We start from the raw sequence: 24354 nt of genomic DNA on the forward strand, positions 1-24354 counted from the left end.
AAATAAGTATTTTGTGTCCGCCAAGGCTGCATTTATTTGATTTTATTTATTGAAAAACAACAATTTTGTGAAATTTGTGACCAATTTAAAATAACTGTTCGATTTGAATATATTTTATAATTATGCAAATGTGTTTATGTAATGCAAAGCTGAAATTGCTGTCATATTTGGTCAATTGAATGCATCCTTGGTTTAATAAATGTTTTAATTTCTTTAAAAAAACAGTCTGACCCTAAACATTTGAATGGTTGGATGAATGAATCAATGAATGAACCGAGTGAATGAATGAATGAATGAATGAACGGAGAGTGAATGAATGAATGAACGAACGGAGAGTGCACGAATGAATGAACGAATCTACAATGAATCAAACTGGCTCACAGTTAATTGAATCATTTGTTTGATTCACTCTACAGTTGGCTCCCTGTATGTGCAAATTCATTACAAAGTTGTGTTGTTTTATTTTATCATTGTCATTTTAGTATTTTGTTGAGTTCCAATTCCAGTTTAGTTATGTTTTGATCAATTACATTTTAAGTTATTCGAAAAAGGTCTTATAAATGATAAGCAGTCACAGCATTTGAAAATACACTGTCATACATTTAAAGATGTTACTGTCAGCTACCCATCATTCTGTCTGTCTCTATCCATATCTGTTCTTTCTGTTCTCTTTCCCTCTCTGTCCCTTGTGTTCCTCTTTCTCTCCCTGGCATTGGTTCCCATCCTCTCACCCATAAAATCAGCATAAAATTGACCTGACTCTGCCAGATCAGATGGAGGAGTTGGGTTTCAGATCCCTGGAGAGAAGGAAATTCAGTCTTTGTAAAAATATTATAAGACAAGGTCCGTGAAATCTCACAATGGGATTATGTAATGCACCTTTGTCAGTCTTTCCACCCCCCCCCCCCCCCTCTCCTCTCTGAACTCTGGTCAGCACAGGTTGAGAATACACTGGCTTATTTACATTTGTCACACATTGCAACGACTAGGGTAGATTCTGAATAGAAGTGAAAACACAAAAAAAAATGGTTAGGTTATAAAAAATCCATCTGGTGAAGGAAGGTTGGAGGTTGAAGGTGCGTTCATACCCGACATGTTAAATCATCAGACCGTTCATTCTTCTAGCCAGTGCTTCATCTGACATCGGTTCCAGCACAGCAGAACTGAATCATCTGCACTGTAGCTGTGTGGATTAGATCAGAATGCAGAAGCAAGAGTTTCATTTCAGATATGATGGGAAGTTCATATTGTTAGTATCTAAACTGATGCTGACATGAAAGAGGAAACGGTTAACATGCGAATGCTATAAATTTAACATGACTCATTGATATAGCTGCTGTTTGTTTGTCTCTATATACTAAAAACGTACACTGCTGCAGCTAAATCTGATTGTCGGTTGACCTTTTGGTGCTTAATCATTTTCTGTACACACATAGTTCACTTATTTTATGGGCGTGTCAAGCGCATTTTACAAAAGAATTGACTAAAAATTCAGGTAGTGACATGCACATTTACAGAAATTCTACGCAGTGTGTACGGAACCACCAGTTGTAGGCCTGTCACGATAACAAATTTTGCTGGACGATACATTGCCCAAGAAGTTATCGCGATAAACAATAATATTGTCCTTCTAAGACAAGTTTCAACTAATATGATAATGGCATAATAACGCAGGTACACCTTTTCAAAGATCAATAAACTTATTTTATAGCAGATTCAGAGGAAGAAATAACATGTTGACTTTGTGTGGCTTAAAATTAATTTTGTATGTTTGTATGTTATATTATGTTAACATGCCATTAACCGATAGTAAAAATTTTGACCGATGAAAGGCCGTTCACATATCGCGTCTTTTGTGCGCTCAAGTTCATTATTCCAAATGCGATATGAAGAGATGCGTTCGTTTTTTCCGTCCGCGTCCGCCCCTCATCTTGTTAAAAACATCTAAACTTTTCAGAATGACGCAAGCGCACCAGGTCATGTGACAAGAACCAACTCAATCAGCTTCCTTCAAGGTGAAGGTGATTAACTGATTTATCGACTATCGCGACAGGCCTAACCAGTTGTTTTGGAATTCTTATCAGAGTCGTGTCTCTGTTCTGTATGCGCAGTGAACGAGGTACGTCGAGACTCATTAGTGTTGCCAGATCACGCTAGAAAAAAAAGAAAATGACGAACGAGTCCATAATAAACTTAAATGCTTTAAAATGGAAATAAGCTACATACCAAAATATTGTGACCTGCATGTGCATAATTAAATATTATTATAATATACTGGATTGCTTTATGGGCCGTGCTCAAACAACAAACAAACAAACAACCCAAAGACGCTGATAAAAGATACATTTTAATAAGTGGATGTGGCAACCCTTAAAGAGCACAAACTGTGAAGAAGTGCTCCAAAACTGAAACAAAAGATGATGCTTCTGTTCAGAGTGATTAGAATCTGAACATAATATGCTTTGGTAAAAATATTAGATATTAAACAATTGAGATGTCAGAATGTTGCTGTAGTTATTGTAGTGTCAGTAATCACTATTTCGGTACATAAGCAAAACAGTCATTTATGGGATTCACTCTTGTATTTAAATGCGGTTGTCACTCCTGAAACTTTATAATATGTGTGTGGTCCTGGAGTGTTGTGGGTGGTTGCTCAGGAGTTGCTAATTGGTTGATAATGTGTTCTAGGTGGTTGCTATGGCATGGTTAGGGTGTTCTAAATGATTTGGTGTTATTTCTCCTCTAAGAAGGTTCATTATCAATAGTGTAGCAATAAATGAAGCACAGCTCACACAGAAGTCACTTTTAAACCAAGCAGCTTTCTGTTGGTCAGTGCCCAAGTCTGCTTGACAAACTTGAAAATTATTACAATTTAGATGGGGAAATCTTTCATCCTTATGTGAAACTCCAAGTGGCATGATTTCTGTTGAGCGGATTTGCGTGTGAAATTTTGCTGAGCAACCGTATATGTGACCACACATCGAGTCCTGTGTCATATTTGTTGAACTAGTTCTGTGTGATCATCTAATCTCTTCTGAGAGCATATTTATCTTTCATCAAAGAGGATATTTGAGCTTCCTGTATCAGACCAGTCTTTGATGCAGGGTTCTAAATCAACTTAAAAGGAAAACTTTTGTTTGGTTGCCAGATATTTCTGATAGTTCTATAGCAAACTATTGATTCACTGATTCATTGTGAAATTTTATTCTTAAGAATGAATCAAATACAGATTATTTTGTATTCTCAAACAATTTCTTGACAGAAATGATCTCTTGAATGACAAAACTTGAATTAAATCCCAATCTCTGAAAACAAATGTTCTCAGAAATAATCATATATATCCTCTTAAAGTTAGGATAACCTATAACTTGTCTTAAAACCCCAAAGGTAAGATGTTAAATGACAAGTAGAGCCAGTAGTGATGAAAACGGTGTGCACACTTACTATGGTTATTATGGTAATCTTCAGGCAGTGCAGAAAGAACTGAAAGTCTTCAGCAGGAATTTGCATACAATCAGAAAAATGTAAGATGTTCTAAAAAAAAAAAATGTAAGAAGTTCTTAAAAAATTGTTCAAGAATTACACTTCATCTTTCTTGAGATTTTCATGAAGCTGTCCCCTATTTCTAGTTTTATTTTTTTTAATAAAATAGTTGGAATTGTCAATAACATGAATTAATAAGCCTAGTTATTGAAAAGTATGCTCAGGAGAAAACATTGCATATAGAGGTGGTTTCTTTGCAATGTCTATAGTACACAATACTGAATCAAAGTGTGAATTGTGAAGAGTGCAAAAATTCCCATCTGTGTTGTCATAACATTGAGGTGTTAGATCACTTGAGTCTGTTTGTGTGTGTCTGTGCACCAAACTCATTGTCTGGTTTCAGGGTCCTCTCATTGACCTTCAGCAGACATTGAGTTGTCGTCTTGTGGTCCAAGTCCGTGTGGAGGCGTCTGCACTCTGCAGTTCTGCCTGTCGTGTCGTTTTTTTAAAGTCTGCACACATTTATTTATGTGAGATCATGGAGTTTTACCAAAAACCTAGATATTACTGAGCTGTTTAAAACGATTAAAAACTATATGAAACACTGCTATGATAATATTGAGTTATATGTTATGTCAGTAACTCTGTATCAAACACTGGTTTACATAATTACATATTTTCATAATAAATATATAAATACAATTAAATTATAAATTATTATTATTAATATTATTGTTATATAAAACTACAAAATGATTATTTTATATTTTATTTTTATTTATTTCATTAATATATAAATATACATTATATATCAAATAGAAATAAATATTAATTAGACTGATTGTTAAAATATAGCCTATACCGCACGTGCACACACACACACACACACACACACACACACAGTAAAATTATTTTAATTAATATAATCCATATATTTAATTATTATAAAAAAATATTTTCAGTATAAATTTCAATGCGAACATTTATATTTTTAAACTACTTCAGTAAATGTTAAGCAGCGGCTCGTCACACATCTGCTGTTTCTGCAGGTAGGGGAGTATTGTCTGTGTCTCTCCTCTATATAAGCGGATGGTATTTGCATATGCAGAGCGTTCCATGCCTCCGCTGGCTGCCGCGGTGTGCCGACACATAGGAGAATCCACCCTTGCTCCCACCCCTTCATTAATATGTATGTGTTCTGAACGGTGCGTGGTTGCTGATTAATGCTGTCTGTCAATTTCTTCCAGATCCGACCGTGCTGTGGAAGTTCCCTCAGGACTTTGGAGACCAGGTTGGAGACAGAGGAACTTTTTTTTTTTCTCCACAAACCCAATCCCCCCCCAATCCGACCCCTCCTGCTCCTAAAGGCTTCCCTCCTTCCTCTCTTCCTTCATTTTCTCCATCTCTCTCTCTCTGCCATGCAGTGTGATGTTGCTGATAATGAAATGCAATGAGTAGGGCTTCAATAAGCGTTGTTCTGGTAATTATCAGCTGGCTGTGATGTGAATGAGTGCGGATGGAGCTTCTTTGTACGCCCACTGCTGTTTCTCAACACCTGTACAGCTGTGTGTCGCTCATGAGTTGATAGTTGATCACACTAGTAACTAATAGAGAGTGATATACGAGCCTGAACAGTCGATATTTGGCTGTTTTGAGAGAAGATCACTTCACATTCTACCATTTATTTTATTTTAAAAGAAATTTATTAAAATGAAAATATATATTTTCATTCTTATGAATATTATGAATAATCAAATCATTCAGCAGCTTGGAGTACATTTATTTGTTGTTTAATTAAATAATTAAATAGTAAACATAAAGATGGATGGATGTTTACTTTTTTATTTAAATGCTGATTTAAATATGAAATGTTGCAAATATGAAAATGTATGATTATTTTACTTTTTAATTTTAAATATAAATTTTTCGTAACAGTTAAATTCTATATATATATATATATATTTATTTATTTATTTTTTTTATTTTTATTTTAAAGGTTTACATTTTTTAAATGTTTAAATTAGATTTTATTTAATAAAAAACTTTTATTTAAAATTGTGCACATATGAATATCTATATTAACATAGATTATAGAACATTACATTTATAGAAAATCTTTTTTATTACAAATATACATTCATCTATCTATCCGTCTATATATTAAAAATCATTTGAGCATTAATTAGAAGTGCTTTAAAAACCTTAAAATCTTTATTATTGATCATTTTCCTAATTACACTACTTTCAAGTAGGCATTGCAGAAGTTTGTGATCAGTAAAAGCAGAATTGAAATGTTTGCCTCTGTGTTGTTGTCCGGAGCTTCAGTGTAGTTCATGTCTTGTGTGTTCTCTGCACAAGGAGCAGTGGCTCTGATCCTGGGTCATAGTGCACTGCTGCAGCTTTCACACTTCTTCTGCTCGCTCGGCCTCAAGGTCTCCATGCACAAGCCTCTCCTCTCGCACAAAGCAAATCGGATGGTTCATTATGAACTAAAATCAGAATGAAAGAAGGAAGACATGACCGTCTTTGGCTTTCATGTGCACTTTGGTCTTCATTAGTCTGTTGCAGAGATTCTTCAGAAACTCTTTTCTTGGCCTGCAAGAACAAAAAGTGTGTTTAAAAAAAAGAAAAGAAAAACTCTAACATGTTAGTACTCCCGAAAAGTCTTGTTTGGTGACATGATGGTTTCTAGTTTAAGATGTGTACAGATGGATCGGCCTTTTCCACACTGACATAAAGGCTTTCATTGAGTCGCCTCATTACCAGGATTAGGCTCTTTTTGCGTCTTTGCACGGCTGCTCCCTCTCTAGCCGCCGAAATCCTTTTTTTCCCCCAAGTTAGCCAGCATATGGCAGCAGCAGCTCCGATCTCTACAGGCCTCCTTTGTTTATCCTCTTATTGTTGCGGTGCGTAATGACAGTTGTAGGCCGTAGATCGGGGTGGAGGGGTTACTTTACCCCAGGGGAGCGAGAGAGAGAGAGGGCAAGGGAAGAGACTGAGACAGACAGGACTGTGGATTATGGAAATATGAATTGATTTTTTATCCTCCTCTCTTCCACTAGCCACTCTTCTCGAATATGGAGTCTAAATGAGAGTGAACAGACTGGAGGCTGGCTCAGAGGGCGGCGAAACATGAAGTGCGATCCCTCGGCCCCAGAGACTCGCTGTGGCCGGCCGCGGTCACCTACAGCTGCCATGTGGAGCTGTTAAAGCGCCGTATATATCTGAATCACAAGGAGGCCATTTTTACAAATGAAGCCGACAGATGGAAAAGCGAGACTTTATCGCCCCGATCTCTCTTAGAGCTCTTTCCGGATGTCAGTTTAAAGGGAAAAAGAAAAGAAAATAAACTGATATGCATATGCAGGTTATTCTTTCTTTTTTCTTGTTTCTGTGCTTGCCATAGAAACTCATTTATTGGACGTTATTTGAAGTTATTTGAAAGGGTTAACTATGAAGCGGCTCATGTTTTCACTGATGGCAGGTTAAGGAGCAGCAGCTCGTTAATAACTGTATGTGCAGAGAATGTGTTGCACTACCTTGAGCCCTTTATAGTCTTGTGTGCTCGTCAGTTTGTGGTCTGTGTATGATCTCTCATATATATATATATATATGTATATATATGTGTGTGTATATATATGTGTTTATATATATGTGTATATGTGTGTGTGTGTGTGTTTATGGTGTGTTCGCTTCTCATTGCTGTGTGCGTGCACTTAGATGGGTTAAATACAGAGCACCAATTCAGAATATGGGTTACCATACTTGGCAAATGTCACTACTTTCACTTTCATATATATATATATATATATATATATATATATATGTGTGTGTGTGTGTGTGTGTGTGTGTGTGTGTGTGTGTAAACTGAATAATATTATGTAAACACCCTTTTATTTTGGAGGCTATTAATTGATTTGACCAATGTATTGTACGTTATGTTATCAAATTGATTAATCACATCCAAAATTAGTTTGTTTGTACATAATATATGTTTACATGATATATGTGTGTACTGTGTATAGTTATATCTATATATAAATATACGCGTGTATTTAAGAAATATTTGTAATCTATATTTTTATTTAATTTAATTGATGTGAATGTTATGTTATCATTCTTTAATAATCTAATGATTGTTCAGCTTAGCTTTTTATATCAAAAGGAACAGTTAATGAAGGACATGAAATTATGTGAAGGCGAGGGGGAAGAAGTGTCAATACATTATACATTTTTTTTTGTAATTACAAATTACTTATTATTATTAGATACATTTTTGTGTTTATTATTATTATTATTATTATTATTATTATTATTATTATTATACATTTAAAATAACATGATCATTCCAGCTTTCTTTTTTTTAAGGATAGGAAATGATGAAGAAGATTCAAGGGAACATAACATACACAGTTTCACCTAATCTCATGTTAATCTTGAGTACCTATAGAGTAGTACTGCATCCTTCATGTATCCAAAAAGTCTTAAGTTTTATCACATTTATAAAAGAAAAATACAGCTTTCCGATTCTTACCGGGAAAAAGCTGAGAGCCGTGAGCAGAGCTATAATACTGATGTTTCGTTTCCATTAACATATTTTCACTTATGTGCTGATTTCCAACAAAATACAGAAATCTGATACAATTGTACTTACATGAATGGGGTCTTTTATCACAGGGACGGCTACATGTTTTAATAGCAAATGATGTACAAATCCAGCGTCGACTTGGGCCTTGTTTATAAAAAATTCGTCGCTCAAATGACCAGAGCACACAAACGCACTTGATACACTCCGTTGCTGCCCCGGAAAAACCAACTGATCCTATGCAGCGCTTCTGGCGATTTTGAAGCGCATTGATGTGCGCGGTCTCGCTCTCCTCTGGGAAATGTGTGTGCATGGGCACGCTTTTCTGGGAGAAATGCTCAGATAAGGACTTCCGTTCTCGTTTACGTCATTTAGATCCACGATCAAAAAAAAAAAGTCAAAACTTGTACCAACCCGTAAGTTCAATTTTTCGGCACAGAAATTCTCAGTAATTATTCTTATTTTTTACAACTTTGGCCAGGTTAAGCATGAGAATCCATCTATTTAACACCGTAAACAACTCTGAATACACGAAACACCATTGTACCCCCCCTTTAATAAATCTGACTAAACATGTCATCTGAAATCTGATCGGGGGAGCCTTTTTCGAAATTGTTGCAAAATAGCCAATGTCCAATGGCCACACATCAGTCAAATTCCTTGTTAATGTTTCAGATTTCTACATTTCAGCTGTAATTCATTTTATGTAATTATTGAATATTCTATATATATATATATATATATATATATATATAAACATCAGAGGTCGTGTTAGACTAGATTTGGGATTAAGTAGGAGGTAATAATTTTGTCTTGTTTATCTATCTCCAATTTTACCTTTTAACTTTGACCTTATCATGCCCATCCTTAAGATTTGCACATTTCTCCAGCGTTGCTTTGTATTCCGAAGGGAATAGTGCAGTGCTAACATGACATTCCAAGCCACCAGCGGAGTGTGCTTGACCTGATGGATGTTGGAGAGTTTCACGGGAGTCTCCAGATGTCACCCGGCCCTTCATCTCCTTAGTTAGGCGGCAAACCGGCATGCTGAGTGAAGCTACAGCTCATGTAACAAAGCGAGAAACTGTGTCCCCTGAGCCTCGCGGGGCAAATATTTGTCTAGCTTTGACACAGTGTACAATCATATGCCCCAAGCCTGACACTTCATGATTGGTAGCCTTTCCCCCATGCTTCACCCCCTCCTGTGCAGGATATGCACCAGCAGCCCGGGGGGAAGGCCAACCAGCGGAGCATCGCCAAGGAGCACGAAGAGCACCGATATGGTTTCAATGCTTTAACATGGAGGGCATGTGCGAGATGAGCCGTGATTGAGGACAACATAGTCTGCTGTAGCTGGAGGAATGAGAATGGGGCAATGCCTTGCTCATTTGGTATCCCTTACTTATCTTATTTTGGAGATTTTTCTTTAGCTCAGATCTCCAGAGAGTGGGTAATGTGAGGGCCAGGCCCAGTTAGTCTCTCACTAAGGCCACGCTGTTGCCCGTGGCATCTGATTACCCTGACCTTAGGGCTTCGAGAACGGGAAAAAGTGTTCTCCTCATGGTTTTATCTGTTGGCAGTGCCAAAAACGCTGGAGGGTGCTTGTAGGAAACAACCTTTATAACATCGGATGTCTCAGACATTGACTTATCAAGAAAGTGACATCTTGCAAAAAATAAAAGGATATTTTCGACTCTCTCACGTCCTCTTTGAATGTGGAACGGGGTGATTGGTCACACATCGGTTTTACTTCCCTCTGCAGCCACATAGTTTCGGTACACCTAATGAACTGAAATTAAGAACTGCACAGCAATCTTCCATTTTTTTAAAATGTTATCATTAAGCAAACCTGAGCTTTAGATGCGCATTGCGCGACAAACCTCAATCGAGGAAGGAAATGCTTATCATTGGCCCAAAGTGGAGGATGTCCTGGTCAGGTGGAGGAAGAGATCGACAGAGAGAGAGAAAGAGAGAGCGTGAGGGGGTGGTGGTTGCGTTTCTCAAAGACTCCACACGCTTGATGGATCTTCTTGCCACAGCTGAGAGAAAGAGAGCGAGCGAGAGTGAGTGAGCGAGCGAGCGATTGCGCGGTCCAATGGGAGTTGACAGCTTAAACGCAGAAAATCCCCCAGGCCACTTGGCACTCAATTAATGATGTTTCTGGCTCTGCGGTTCTCGGGCATATGTAGCTGAATCACGGCTTGGCCCAGAAGAATATCAGATCAGTTGTGTATTGTAAAGAACAAAAACCGCTCACCCGTCACATTAATGTATTCAACGCAGAGCATTTTGGAGAATCTCCTCTCCTGCATTTGCTTTCGAAATGAAGTGAAACCTTCTTTTTTGTACACCATTTTAGTAGCCTGAATATCACAGAGACTTGTGGGTAGGCTTTTTTCAATTTGAACCACCTAGAAACCACCCGGAACACCCTGGAAACGTCCTAGCAACTACGTAGCTCATTGATTGCGCAAATTGGCTAATGAGTAAAATGGAATTCAATCTCTGTAATAATTTGGAATATCAGGAATACACTTTTTCCTTATTTACATTTCACATTTTTGCCTCAGAGGCCAGTTTTTGTTTTTTTCGCTGAAAACTCTGGTTTCCAGTGTCCACAGGCCTAGTGAAGTTGATATTACAAGGCTTGGGGTGTTTAGCGTGGAGATTGTGTATCCACACTGCCCCGTGTCTCTTCCCAGCGGTCATGTCACACACTTGTCAGTTCTTTAAGTGGGCAGAGGATCAATACATCACCTTCTACATTTCCTTAAGCAGTCTCACACAGGCGGCGTATTTTCACAGGATAGAAATAACCTCTGTGCCAGCACACTGAATATTAGCTTCTTAACACCTAAGGGTCAGCGCAAGAAGCCACGAAAAAAAAGGAAGATGAGGGCTAAAGAAGAGAAATCAACCACCTCCCGCTCAGCTCGGTTCGTTTCAAGTGAAAATGTAATGCCCTGTGTCAATTTGAAACTCTGGAAGAGCTACCCCTTTAGCGCTTTTCCTCGGTCCAGGGGCGAAGTCGGCACTTATTAAAGGCGTGTAGTGCAGGGTCAAAAGCGGCAAGCCAGCAGCATACGATTAAAATGTAATGAAAGGAATCTCGGTTGGAGATTTGGAGATTTTATCCCCATTGATGTGCTGTTGCATCAGACAGCATTGCTAATAGAGAAAATACGCTTTAAGCTACAGCAACTCAAAACTGCATGACCATTATATTGGTGGACATGGTCTTATGTTCTGAGAGCAGACATTATTCATTTTAGATTTTGAATTTAATATCATATTGTTGGCAATATAAAGCTTATTTCTAAAAAAAATTTTTGTTTAATAACAAATCTAAAGAATAAATTGGCAATTGTGCAATTTTGTATTTTTATTTCATTTGATTGTTGAAACTTTCCAAAAAATTGTAAAGAATAAAGTAGTAGTTACAGTTAATCTTAATGCTTTGTCTTTACCATTAAGTTTTTTAAAAGACTAAACCTAAAGCATAGAGAGTAAATAAAAAATTGTTTCAATCAACCAAACAATAAATCAATCAGTCAGTCACTATTGCTGCAAATAAATAAGCAATTACAAGAAATTAACTCAAATAAATGATTAATAGTCGCAATTGTAAGATGAAGTAGCGCATATGAGAAACAGAGAATGTTGCTAAATAAAGTGGCAATTTTAAGTTGACATTAATTAATGGTTTTTCCTTAACCATGACATTTTCACGAGAAACGTATATGTTCCGGAAACATTTCTAGAAAATATGTTTACAAGAAATAAAGTTGCAATATTGAGATACATATATATAACAATCCCCCTTTGCAAAATATAGTTGCAGTTTTGAGAAGTAGTTACAGTTGTCCAGTACAGATGGTTTTTCCTTAACCTTGAAGTTTTCTGACGAGATTTAGGCAATGAGAGTAATGATTGAGTCTTCTGGTTGAGAACACATTTTTCATATTGCAGATAAAGATGGACACTAAAATTGTAGCTGGAACCAGAGTCATATCTAGACCGGAATATCGGTAAGCAAATGCCTAGCAACCACATAGCGCTGTAAAACCTTAGCAACCACCACCAATATTGTAGCATCACCGAGGCGAATTTCGCAGATGACCAGCACTCACAGTTTCTCCAGAAAATTTAGAGCTGTTTTTTTGTTTTTGTAATAGTAGATGCATTTATTTGATTTTAGACTCAGTAGCGCTTTCGTCATCATAACCACGGGGTGCTGAATGTGTTACGGCCGCGTTCTTTGACACCCAGAGAGAGAGGGGTATGGAGTAAGAAGATGCAGGACTTAATTGGGGTTTGGGGGTACAGTGAACACTGACCTGTGGGGAGATTGGGTTTGAACCTGTCACTGGGATCTGGATGCCGTCAGCACGGTGGCTCTGCCAGTCTCTCTCTCTCTTTCTTCAGACACACACACACACACACACACACACTTCTCCCCTGCTGGAGACAGTTCCATAGCGCCGTGTAGACCTGCTGGCTGGCAGAATTTTTAAAGAGCATGGAGGTTTAAAGACAGAAACCCCTAGGGAGGAATCCCACCAGCTTGGAAAGAGAAAAGGGGGAGTTTGCTGTCTCTCTCTCTCTCTCTATATTCCTGTCTTTCTCTCACCTCATCTCTCTTTTCACTCCTATCTCCGTCTGTCTGCCTGGATGCTTGCCTGTCTATATCTCTCAGTTCTCATGCTTTCTCTCCCTTTCCTTCATTCTGCCTCTTTCTCCTTCTATTTCTCGCCACATATCTCTCGTACCCCCTCCCTCTTTCATTCCAGTATTGACAGAATGAAGAAATGCTTTTCGCTCGTCCGGAGCACCACTTAGTTCCCACTTACACCATCTTTCTCTCTCCCTTTTCTCTCTCTCCCTCCCTCCCTCCCATTCCTGTTTTGCTGTTCCCATCTAAATATTCAACTCTACCATTCACATCACCTAGTAACATGTTCATGCTGTAGCTGAATGTGGCCCGAATTGGATTTTTTCCCTCACAGATGTGACGCATCTTTTTTATATATATATATATATATATATATATATATATATATATATATATATATATATATATATATATATATATATATATATATATATATATATATATATATATGGAAGTCAGTTTCAGAGTAAAATATCGTGGTAATGAGAAGTAAGTGTTCGATGAAGTAGTATAAGAAACGGCAGCAGTTTTGAGAAATAAAGTATGACATAGTTGAAGTTGTGAGTTATAAAGTCACAATTTTGAGAAAGTAGTTATTTTTGGAAATAGTCCTCTATAGATTTTGAATGACAGTTTTAAGAACAAAAATCACAATTAATCTGACGAAAAAAAAAAAAAATCCATTATGAATTATGAAAAAATAAGTTGCAGTAATTAAAAATAGTCACAATAGTTAAAGTACTTTGCTTTGTAATTGTTAAATTGATAAAGTAGCATTCATGAGAAATAGATGAAGCTGTGGAAAATATAGTTCAAATTAAAAAAAAAAAACGTACTGTTGTGCAAAAATCACAATTTTGCAAAATAGATTTGAAATTGTGAAAAATATTTGCAAATGTACAAAAAAGAAAAAAGTTTGTCTATTGAGAAATAGTTACAATTATAAGACATATTTTGCAAGAAATGCTTGCAATAACCAGAAATAGTTGTGATTGAGAGTTAAATAGTCTCAATTTTGGGAAAGATATATATATACATATATATATGTGTATGTGTGTGTGGGTAAAATTCTATAGTTTTTGAAAGACCGTATGATTAAGAGCAAAAATTCTAAATATTTTTTTTAAATCCCATTTAAATCCCATCTGGGCCAGTTTGATTTTAGAAATAAATTGCGTGCACGATTTATTTATTTTTTCATTAATGTCACGATCGAACTACTAGATGTTCATCGTAATTACACTTTTGAAAGCAAGTTTGTAGACACTCTGAGGTGTCTGAAGACCCGGTGTCCGTGTTGTGTTTCCACTATCTCTGGCTCTAATCGTGCACCCATGCCATCAAAACCGGGCAGTTTGGCTTGCGATATATGAACGTCATTGTTATGCAGAAGCCGAGTGAAGCAGCACATCCCCTGATATCTGTTGCTGCTGATGCCAGTGCTGAATCTCCTGCTCCCATCCAGCCCAAGAGAAGCTCCCTTCCTCTGCAGGGAGTTCAGGGAGGGAGCGGTAGTGTCTCCCGGTAGCGTGGGGTGGTAATAAATGCTGAGAGAGAGAGATAGTGGTAGAGGAGAGAAAGAAGCTGTGATTGCAGGCCTCCGCAGTTGGACCGGGGGGAATGGAGACTGCTGTCTCATTGAGTGATATCCCTGTCTCAACAGTAAATAAATAATGCAGCCTGCAGAGTTCACCCTGCCTCCTTCAGTGAGTTGTAAATGCATTAGCTGTTTTATATTCTTTTGTCTTGGGAAAATGCTTGGTAGGGAGGCTGGGAAAGGGGAAAAACAGTACAACCACACAACAGGAACGATAGCGACTAACGTTACACCTCTGCACACGATCTGACTCTCCTCCCAAAGCGCGCTTTGGTATGGTCCCTTGATCACCTAGATGAATAGTAAAAAAAAGGTGTGTAATGCACATGCGTACTGAGATTTAGATCTAGTAAAACCTTGAGGAGAATTGTGAGAATATTTCACCATTCATCTCCATGTTCCACCCTGAAAAGACTTTCTTCTTTGGATAACCTCATCAACCTTTCATTCAACCTTCCATTTCATTCAGTTAATATGACTTGCACCCAAAACCATGTTGTTTTAAACCTGTGTGACTTGCTTCTGCAGAACACGACATTTTTCTAGGCCCATACAGAGTCAGTGGGATCCAATCTAGTTGTTTTGGAACCTTTTGACTTTAATTGTATAGAAAAACTTCTTTTGTTTTCCTCTCAATGTTTCATTTCAAGAGCACTTTTTTTTAATGATCCCAATGGCAAAATCAAGTACTGTGAATGCCATTTCATGCTGACGTGTAATGAAAAGTTTAAAAGGCACAGGCTTTGAGTTTCATTGGTCGTAATTCTGGCTTTTCTTGCGGTTATTTAATTCTTAGACCATTTCAATTGACATGCCATTATGAATGCGTTCATTCTGCTGCATGTTGTTACAAATATCACCTTTTGTTTAGTCCCAATGTTATTTCCAGTGTGAATTCCCAATGCAAGTTCCTGACAAGCAACTGGGATTGACAGCAGCGACCAGTGTTGGCTGGCGTCAAGCAGGCCAGTGTGGGTCCCGCGACAACTTCCGCATCTACCGAAGAGACGATTTTATTTGCATTGCATCCGTTTGCATACGCTTCTGCACTGCTTGGCATAAACACTTGGGGGAAGCGCCTATAGGAGTTAATGATAGTAGCAGTCACATACTGCGGCATCGGGCTTGCGTACGTGTGACAGCTTTACTGACGCACAGTCATCCGCCGCGCCACGACACGGCGAGGATGTTTCTGCCGCTGCCAACGTTCCTCTCTTGCCTGCCAGAGCCTTCAATCTCCTCGCCGCTCTCTGTATCACATACTAACTCTCACTCCGTCCCCCCCCCCATCAGCACCACCACCTCCCACCGAGAGAAACGGCAACCAGTCATCATCCGCACCTGCATATATATATGCACATAAAAACAGACACCCTCGCAGACTGATGCACCTTGAACGATTAATTTAGTTTTAAAGAGTACGGGTATGGAACCTGCATTTGAACTACCCAGCTGCCCCCAAACACACCCGCACAGTTCATTTGAATGGTCGCAGCTTGTTATACATTGAGCAGGGGATCACTGGCAGTTCCCCATGGCTGGTCTACAGCGCAGGACTGGCCAGACGTGGCTAACCCATATGGCTATGGAAATCCATATGCTACTCTGGGGCTGTGCGGGAAGGTAAAACCCCAAAGGCTGGGCCTTCTCTTGCCCCCCTTCTATCATTCCCTCACCTCCTCTGAACCCCTGGTGCTGCTCAGCCATTGTTCCTACAATCTGCCGTCCCCACACCTCTAGCGAAACGATCAATGAGCTAATGGCCGCTAATTATTTTAGCCTCTGACCACCCTCCCCTTTACGTCAGCGCGATGTCGTTTCCCTTTAAATCCATTCGTTTGCTCATTCATTTACCAGGTATTGTTCTGCCTAATGAATTGTTATCAGAATAGTAATTTTATCTGATTTATAGAGTTTGCCTTACAAATCTCGCGGTTCTAATGAACTTAGGATTTTCGTTGGCGGACAAAAAATGTGAGAAATTTGTTTGTCAGCTACTGTGTTTTACTTAATGAATGGTTATTTGGTTAATTTGACTCAAGACAATACTCCGCTTCTTAGCAACCATTTAATAATGAAATAAAATAAAAATCAGCTATGCAGTTTGTCTTTTTTGGCTTGAGACAATATGCAACTATCTAGAACATTTTAGCAAGTATTTAGCAATGCAATAAAAATATTTAGTAAAACCAGTAAAAATGTTCTGATTAACATGTATTCCTTTTGAAGTTAAATCGTTACTAAACACAATTTGTGCTGCAAACATAAATAATAGATAAGATCATGCAGTTTAAGAAAATGTGTGCTTTTACTTTTCGAATCAGTTGGGTTTATGACACTCTGGCAACCTATTATATCACATCATTCTCTTTATCAAGTCATTTCATGCCATAACCATTCATTAAGGCTTATCCTTAAATCAAATGCTAGTAATACTGTTACCGAACAATAACATGATTTGAATGGCTCTTAATGTCTTTTATTTGCTTCTTTTTAGGAGGTCCTGCAGACAGTGCCTAAGTTCTGCTTCCCATTCGATGTTGAAAGGTAGGACGTCCTTCATGCTTCCGGAAAATAAGTTAATCGATGCTGTGTGAATTGGGGGAAAATGAGGATGTTTGTTTATCCAGCACGCGAGGCTGTCGTAAATGACTCACAGGGTGGTTCCAGTAGCACCGTACTTCTGTTTCTAATGTCAGACCTTCCACTGAGAGGTCCACAGAAATAAAGCAGCTCTATAGAAATTAAGATCTCTGCCGCCAGTAAACAATGTTTGTTTGCTCGTCTGTCCTAACTGGCATGATTTTAGACACGTCTCGTGAATAAGTGTTTGTGTGTGTGTGTGTGTATGAAAAATGGAAATCTCAGTTGTATAGTTTGTGTGCTGTGTGAGAACTTCACTTCCTTCCGGCTGAAGCTTTGTTGCTGCCATCTAGTGGAGATAAACTACACTCTCACCATTGGTTCAGTTCTCACAGCCTTAAATGTAATAGAATCTTTCTTTTTAGCAAATGGATAGGAAATTAGTGAATGTTTCTAGCATGTTTTTGTTTTTAAAATTTAGCTTGATATGAAAATGCTCAGTTTAAGTCACCGTCTAATACAGTGTTTCCTTCAAATGTGATTGAAATGTATTTGAATATTAATAATGATAAAAATACTTTGACTAATTGTGTGTGTGTGTTTGGTGGACTGCAGAGTGTCGGAGACCCAGGTGGGCCAGAACTTCACCTTTGTGCTCACAGACATTGAGAGCAAGCAGAGGTTTGGCTTCTGTCGGCTCACGTCCGGCTGCAGGGTCTGCATCTGTTTGCTCAGGTGAGAGATCTTTTCTGATTCATTGTTTTATTCATTTATTGGATTTTGCAGTGGATGATTTTTCGTTTTGCCAATCTGCTTCACAAAATCATTTCATATCAAATAAATAAGGAGGGATTTCACTTTCATTATCAATAATTTACTATTAGTATATCATAAATAGATAGAAAGTCTGATGGACTGAAGTGACATTTTTTTTTTTTTTCATTTTAAAGAAAAAAAATTCCAAATAAATTCTAGATTTTGAAATAAAGGGCTTAGAAGCAAACTATACTTCAGTTTTATTAAATAATAATAAACACCGATAGGAATGCTCCTTGTGTTTGTTTTTATTGGATCATAAGGTGCTCGATCATATATTCAGAATGAGCTGTTCCACTGAGATTGGAAAGCTAGATATAGAAGACTGTGTTACATAAACGATAAACCGGTGTATTTATTAATACAAATACATTTAGTAATTCAGAGCAGCTCAACTGGGACATCTCACGTTTTTCTCCCTCCGTCTACGTGGTATTGATGGACAATCGCAGGTTTATCATTGTCATGATGAGCTCCTGTCGAGATCTCTCCTCCTCCCACCCCGGCCAGGATACCCTTTGTATTTGTGTGTGTGTGTGTGTGTGTGTGTGTGTGTTTCTCTCTTTCTCTCTCCTCGTTATTCAGACACAGAGGCATGCCGGAGACGGTTAACCGATAATTATGCATGAAGCCCTGCTGCCAATTAGCAAGAGTCTCCCCTGTCCCTTTCACTGAGTTTTACATGCTAATTCATTTGACATATGATGTATAAAATTCATTATGCATTCTGAGTAGTTTGCATGACTTCCTTCATTCATAATAAGAAATGCGTTCAAAGTTTTGGTCCTCGTATTTTCTTTAAGACCTTAGACTTCTATTGTTTATGTCATCTGTGTGGAAAGAACATGGACAAATGTAACAAAAGACCTGAAGGAAGTTTTGTTTTTCTGCCTTTTTTCAAAAGAATAGAGGATAGGAATTTTTATATATATATATATATATATATATATATATATATATATATATATATATATATATATATATATATATATATATATATACATATATGTATGTATACAATATTAAGTGTGGAGTTTGACTTCTTGAAATTCAATTAATTAAATATGTTTTTCTATTGATCTTTTAGATATTATGCAGCCCATACATTGATAAATAAATAATTGTTTTTTATAAGGGGTGACTTTTTTTTCTTATTCACACACATTTGCACTCTCTACCAGAATATAAATGAAAAGTAATTAAAACAGTTTGTGTCCTTGGGATTGTTGAAGTGCTGGGACCATAAAATTGTCACCTAAGCTTACACGAGGAAGTTGCCTAATGAGAGGGACAGATTTATGTGGACAGCCCTTTGTAGCTTTGCAGCTTTGGCCCAGGCCAAATAGGCCAGGGTTCCTTCAGGCCAAACCACTTCAAAAGCACAAGCGTTCCGTTTTACCCCTCCCGCTCCACCCATTCGGCGCTCGGACACTCCGAGCACATAGCCTTCGGACATATGCGAGACCCCCAGATGAAATAGACCCTCTCTCGCCCTCTCGCCTGTTTTATTTGCTGGCTGAGACCCAACTTGGCGTCTTCCTCAGACAGCGGAGTGGCCATTTAGTGATATGTCTTTCCCTCTGCTCAACATAAAACTCAGGAAAAGTCTCTTGTAATCGTTTCTCATCCTGGGAAGGATACAAGGTGCAAGCTGACTTGCTTTTAAAGCTCCTAAATACCTCCAATGATTTAGGATGCTTGTTGATTTAAGGGCCAATTAGATCGTACAAGCTTATAAAAAGAATCTAAAATTGTGCATGGGGTTTAAAACTTAAAAATAAATGCATAATATGACTTTAGACTGATTTATAGTGGAATTTGGAAGTTTGAAACTAGAAGTAGTACGCAAGTAATTCACACCTAATTCTCGAACATACTAACACAGCTTTTCTAATCAAGTCTTGACCTGCACATTCTCCCGTTTATTGGTGGTCAGTCTGTGTTTTCCAGCTATTAAACCAATTGCTCAGTTTTATCGGATGCTTCTGGCTGTGGAAGTAAGGAGCTCGAGTTTGTTAGGGATTGCAAGTAAGCCACAGATAAGTTGGTTTACTCTCTGAATACACACGGCGCTAGAGAACCTAAAAGGGCCGTTGAGATTGGCTCGTCTCGGCACAGTTCAGCATGATGAATGTTCCTCTATCAGAGGATTTGCAGAATACAAACACATTTGTACTTACTAGCTGTGAAGAGATTGGGCTGGGGTGCCGTGCTCCCCTCAGCTTATTTATAAAAAATAAAATAAGAAGTTGACAAAAGAAGAAAAATTTGTGCTTCTGCTTTGACTTAAAAAATGAATCCAGGATTTTGCAATAGGTATTCCTCCCTTGATGTGTTCATAAACGCAAATCTGCTGCTTATAGAGCAGTGATTTATTTGACTTAAAAAAAACGAAAGATTTGCATGCTCTCATTTAAGAGTAAAATGAATGTTTGTGCTCTCCAAGACCTGCCGTGCCTTTCTGACGAGGAGAGGGTCCTGTTTAAATCTCCTTCACATGTTAAAAATGAAGGATTAGCATCCAGGAGCCTTGTATTTTAAACAGAGTGAGAGAGAGAGAGAGGGAGATAGATAATGATTTTTCTTTGTTGTGCGATGCAGCTTGAGCAAGGTGTCGGTCGATTACGATATTTCAAACAACACGTCACGCTAACCAAAACAGGCAGACCATGGATTATTTTTTCTTGTCCATCTAGAAATTTGCATAGACACATTTAATTCGGAATAGTGTGACCTGGTTTGCGAACGTCGTCATGCACGTCAAAATATTGGCATGTTAAGAGATGATTGTTTTAGGTTAATGGTCACCCAGATTTGAAACGCTCACACTTGAGCGCACGTCCCTGGGAACGCCGTGCCACTGGCCCCTTTCTACAGATTCGGCAATATGAAAATTTGCATTAGATACACTTAGTTGTGTTCTTTTGTTGTTTGTTAATTCCAGTCTGCTGGAGAGCTCACTGACCCATGGAAAGACAAAATGGGGGGAAAAAAGTCTCGTGCTCTGTGGTTTAACTGGGATCAGATGATATGAAAGCTTGTCTGCTTTTTCTTTTTCAAAAATTAATTCTACCTTCTTCTTTTGCTCTGTCTTTGCCAATTAAGGCAATCAAGCATTATTGCCAAACAAAAGCCGAAGCTCTGAAAAAGAATAGCTGATGTAATCGCTTACGGTTAAGTGTGAGATTTCAGACCGAGTCGAAATGCATGTTGTAATCATGCCTACATACCGGGAAAGAAAAAGTCTGAGCCCACTAGCAGACTGCGTTTTTTTCACTAGATTGCATAACAAAATAAATGGTGTGTGTTCTTACAACCTTCAAGCCAAAACAACACATTGGCGGCGTTCCATTTTTTTTTTTAAAGGCCTGTCAACTTTGCCAAGATTCTGTCAGGCAGCAACACACACAATGTTGCAGATACTCTTGGCTAGTCATTGTGTGATTAGTTAATAGGTGTGAATTATTTCTGTACTCCTGCTTGGAAATGTAATTTTCGAAATTCATTATTAAGAGAGATTAATTTTTAAGGAGGAAAAAAAATGGTGGCATATGTAGTGACTTAATGTATGACAGTGAGGTTCAGGTTGTGCAGCTGGACGCAGCATGCTTGCAAAACATCCCATCTCTGATTTATTACAGGCTACAGTGGTCCAGTCGCGTTTTTGTTGAAGAAACCAAATACTTTTATTGAGTCCGCTCTGTGGCGGGAATGTTTAAAATGCAAGTGTCAGCGAGTAGCAAGAATGTGATAATAAGGTTCACTGTAGCCAAAAAAGCTAAAAGAAGTCTAAAGCCCCCGCTAATGTTAAAATTCAAGGTGAGGAAGAATCGGCTGTGGTGTATTTGAGAAAAATGAGGTCCGCCCTTTTGAATGGGGCTACAGTGTTGTTTATAGCTTTTTCTTCTTAAGTATTTTAATAAATAATTGTTCAATGCACTTTTTTCTCTCTCTCTCTCTCTTTTTTGACAGCTATCTCCCATGGTTTGAGATTTATTATAAGCTGCTAAATACCCTTGCAGACTACTTGTCAAAACACCAGGTAAGTTAAGGGAAGTCTTCAACGTGTCTTCACATGTCAAAAATGAGCACAGTTACAGTAGCACAGATTTACACAGTACACAAGATTTACACAGAAATGTGTATTAAATCTGATTCTTTAAAAAATATAGTGCGATTATCTAAGAGAAACTGATTTATGAACAATTTTACACATCATCGGATTTGATGTAGAGTTTTTAAAAAACCAGCTAAGTTAAATTTGTGCATTTCTGATAATGGTTTTGCGATCTACAGAAGAATGTGCATTTGTATTTATTGGAATTTGTGTTATATGCTATACTGAATGTAAAATCATTCATAAAACTGCTCTTAAATAATCACATTTAATGTGAATTTTTTAAATACTGCTAGTGGGGGAAAAAAGGCCAAAACAACATGCAAGAATAGGTTAATGAAAGGCTAACAAAGAAATTAGCAATTTTTAAATACATTGTATTATTCTTTTAATTTAATTTTAATTTAAAGCACATCTTAAATGATAGGCTTACAGACTTTTTAAACAGCAGCTAAGTTGAAGTCTTGTGTTTATTGAGCAACAATTCTATACATAATGACTTTGAAAAGATTTACAAAGAAATTTGCATCAAAAGCACTCATTTATTAAAAAATGCTTTAATAAACTATTGTACACACATTATTGCATTTAATGCAATAATGCTTCCTTGCAGTCTTCTTAAAACTTTGGCTTGAGTTAAAGTTGCACATTTCTGAAAATGGTTTTATGTTGTGCACAGAAATATGCATTCAATTCTGCTTTTTAGATTTACACAGACTTGCATTATATGCTACACTATTTAAAATCATTCTTAAATGATCACATCTAATTTAATCCAATACTTATCAAAACATTAGCGTTCAAGGAAGGAAGGAAATTCAAATTCAAGGAGGAAGCCTTCAAATTAAAAGAGTTAAGAAAAATCTTTAGTTTCTTTTCATAAGGGTTAAAATTTCAGTATGTGAACAGATCAAACAGTATCTGAAAATTAATTTATGGAGAACTGTAAATATTTGTAATTGTAAAATCCATTCTTCTCTGTGAGGTCACTTTTTCATGGGGCAGACCCCCTATTGAGCAAACGGCTAATGTCACGAATAGTGAATAATATCTTGAAATTACCAGTGTTCCTGCCATCCAGCTTGTGTGCCAAAACTGCCACTGCAAAGCAAAAATCGAGGGTTTTGTTTTGTGCAAAGACAAAGGAAAAAGAAAAACATCATCTATAATCCATCTCAGCGAATCAGGCACAGTTGGTTGGTTGCTATTTGCTTTGCAGTGTTGGTGACATTTAACAGACCGAGCATCGAACAGGAAGTCAGTCCTTGTGATATATGGGAAAACAAATTGTCAGGAAATACTCTGTGCCAAATTTCTTTCTAAAAGTTTCACAGTAGTAAGATACGACTGAAAAGTTCGAATTAGGTAAAGGTGGTGAAAATATTAAGCTAACATCAAATGATAAACAGAGTCTGGAGGCAGCGTGTAAAAGAAAGTCTAACTGAAGTTTCTCTATCAGTCTGTTATCGTTCTGTTATGTGTAACGGAGCAGCTGAAAGAAATGGGAGGAAGTCTAACCCTCCTCTACACAAACAAATAAGGGGCTAAGTACACTGGGAGTCACAGGGGTCAGGAATTAATTCGTTAGATGCTCTGTGTCATCGACCCGCACCAGTACCAAAAATATGCCTTTTTTTTAACTCCTAGAAAGAGTTTCCCCTCGTTCTTCAAATTTCATGTTTATCATTATGTAAAATACATTCTCTTTATGGCTTTCTTTGAAGGCATTTAACAGATGCTTATTCAGTATAACTTTCAAAGCATTTAGCTTTGTTTATGAGACTGTAGTGGTCAACAGATGGTAGAACAGCAATTCAGAAAGTTTTCTTTTGGGAAAAAAAGTACTGCCTGTGTGAATAAGTACTACTTAGACTGTACATAAACAAAAATCTGATATTATTATAATGAATATTTATTATATATATATTTTATTATTTTATATAATATTTTTTAATATAATAAAATAAAAACTTTTTTTTTTTTTTTTTTTTTTACACAAATAAAGCCTGTAGAACAAGTGTTGAACAGTGCAATAATTTGTGTAAAAATGACTTTAGAAAACAACTGGACAAAAATTTACATTTAATGCAACAGTTTATGTAAGATTCGATTTATGAAAGATTTACACTTTCACATTTACACAATTGTGACAATATTATTATCATTATTATTATTATTATTTTTTAATATAGAATGGGGGAGTGCTGTTTATACAGACATTTGCATTAAATGCAAATATTTCAAAAAAGTTTTATAAATTATTTGCCCACAATTAAAGATTTATACTGACATTTTAAATAAAGTTTTTCCATACAATTTAAAACCAAAATTTTCTTTTAATGCGATAACCAATATAGGATAATTAATAACCAAAATGAGCCTTATTCACGAAAAGTGGGCACAACAGACTAGTGTAATTAATTCATAAAATCATTCTTAAGTAAATTGTTGTGGTTAAATTAAGATTTCATTTCATGAACAATTTACATACATTTGTTAAA

At 37.2% G+C, this 24354-nt stretch overlaps 1 protein-coding gene across 3 annotated transcripts in view; it reads left to right on the top strand.

Annotated features, from left to right (window-relative positions):
- dennd1b (DENN/MADD domain containing 1B) overlaps positions 1–24354 on the top strand; it is a 90567-nt gene that overhangs the window by 22372 nt on the left and 43841 nt on the right. For 2 of the 3 annotated variants that reach the window (XM_052539276.1, XM_052539277.1), the window contains exons 3-6: positions 4731–4774; positions 16835–16884; positions 17536–17655; positions 21709–21778. In XM_052539276.1, the coding sequence (XP_052395236.1) occupies positions 4731–4774; positions 16835–16884; positions 17536–17655; positions 21709–21778 (284 nt within the window). The remainder of the gene's footprint in view (positions 1–4730; positions 4775–16834; positions 16885–17535; positions 17656–21708; positions 21779–24354) is intronic. The other variant, XM_052539278.1, reaches the window with a different exon arrangement.

This window comes from Carassius gibelio, chromosome A22, assembly GCF_023724105.1.
Source record: "Carassius gibelio isolate Cgi1373 ecotype wild population from Czech Republic chromosome A22, carGib1.2-hapl.c, whole genome shotgun sequence".
NCBI classification, from domain to species: Eukaryota; Metazoa; Chordata; class Actinopteri; order Cypriniformes; family Cyprinidae; genus Carassius; species Carassius gibelio.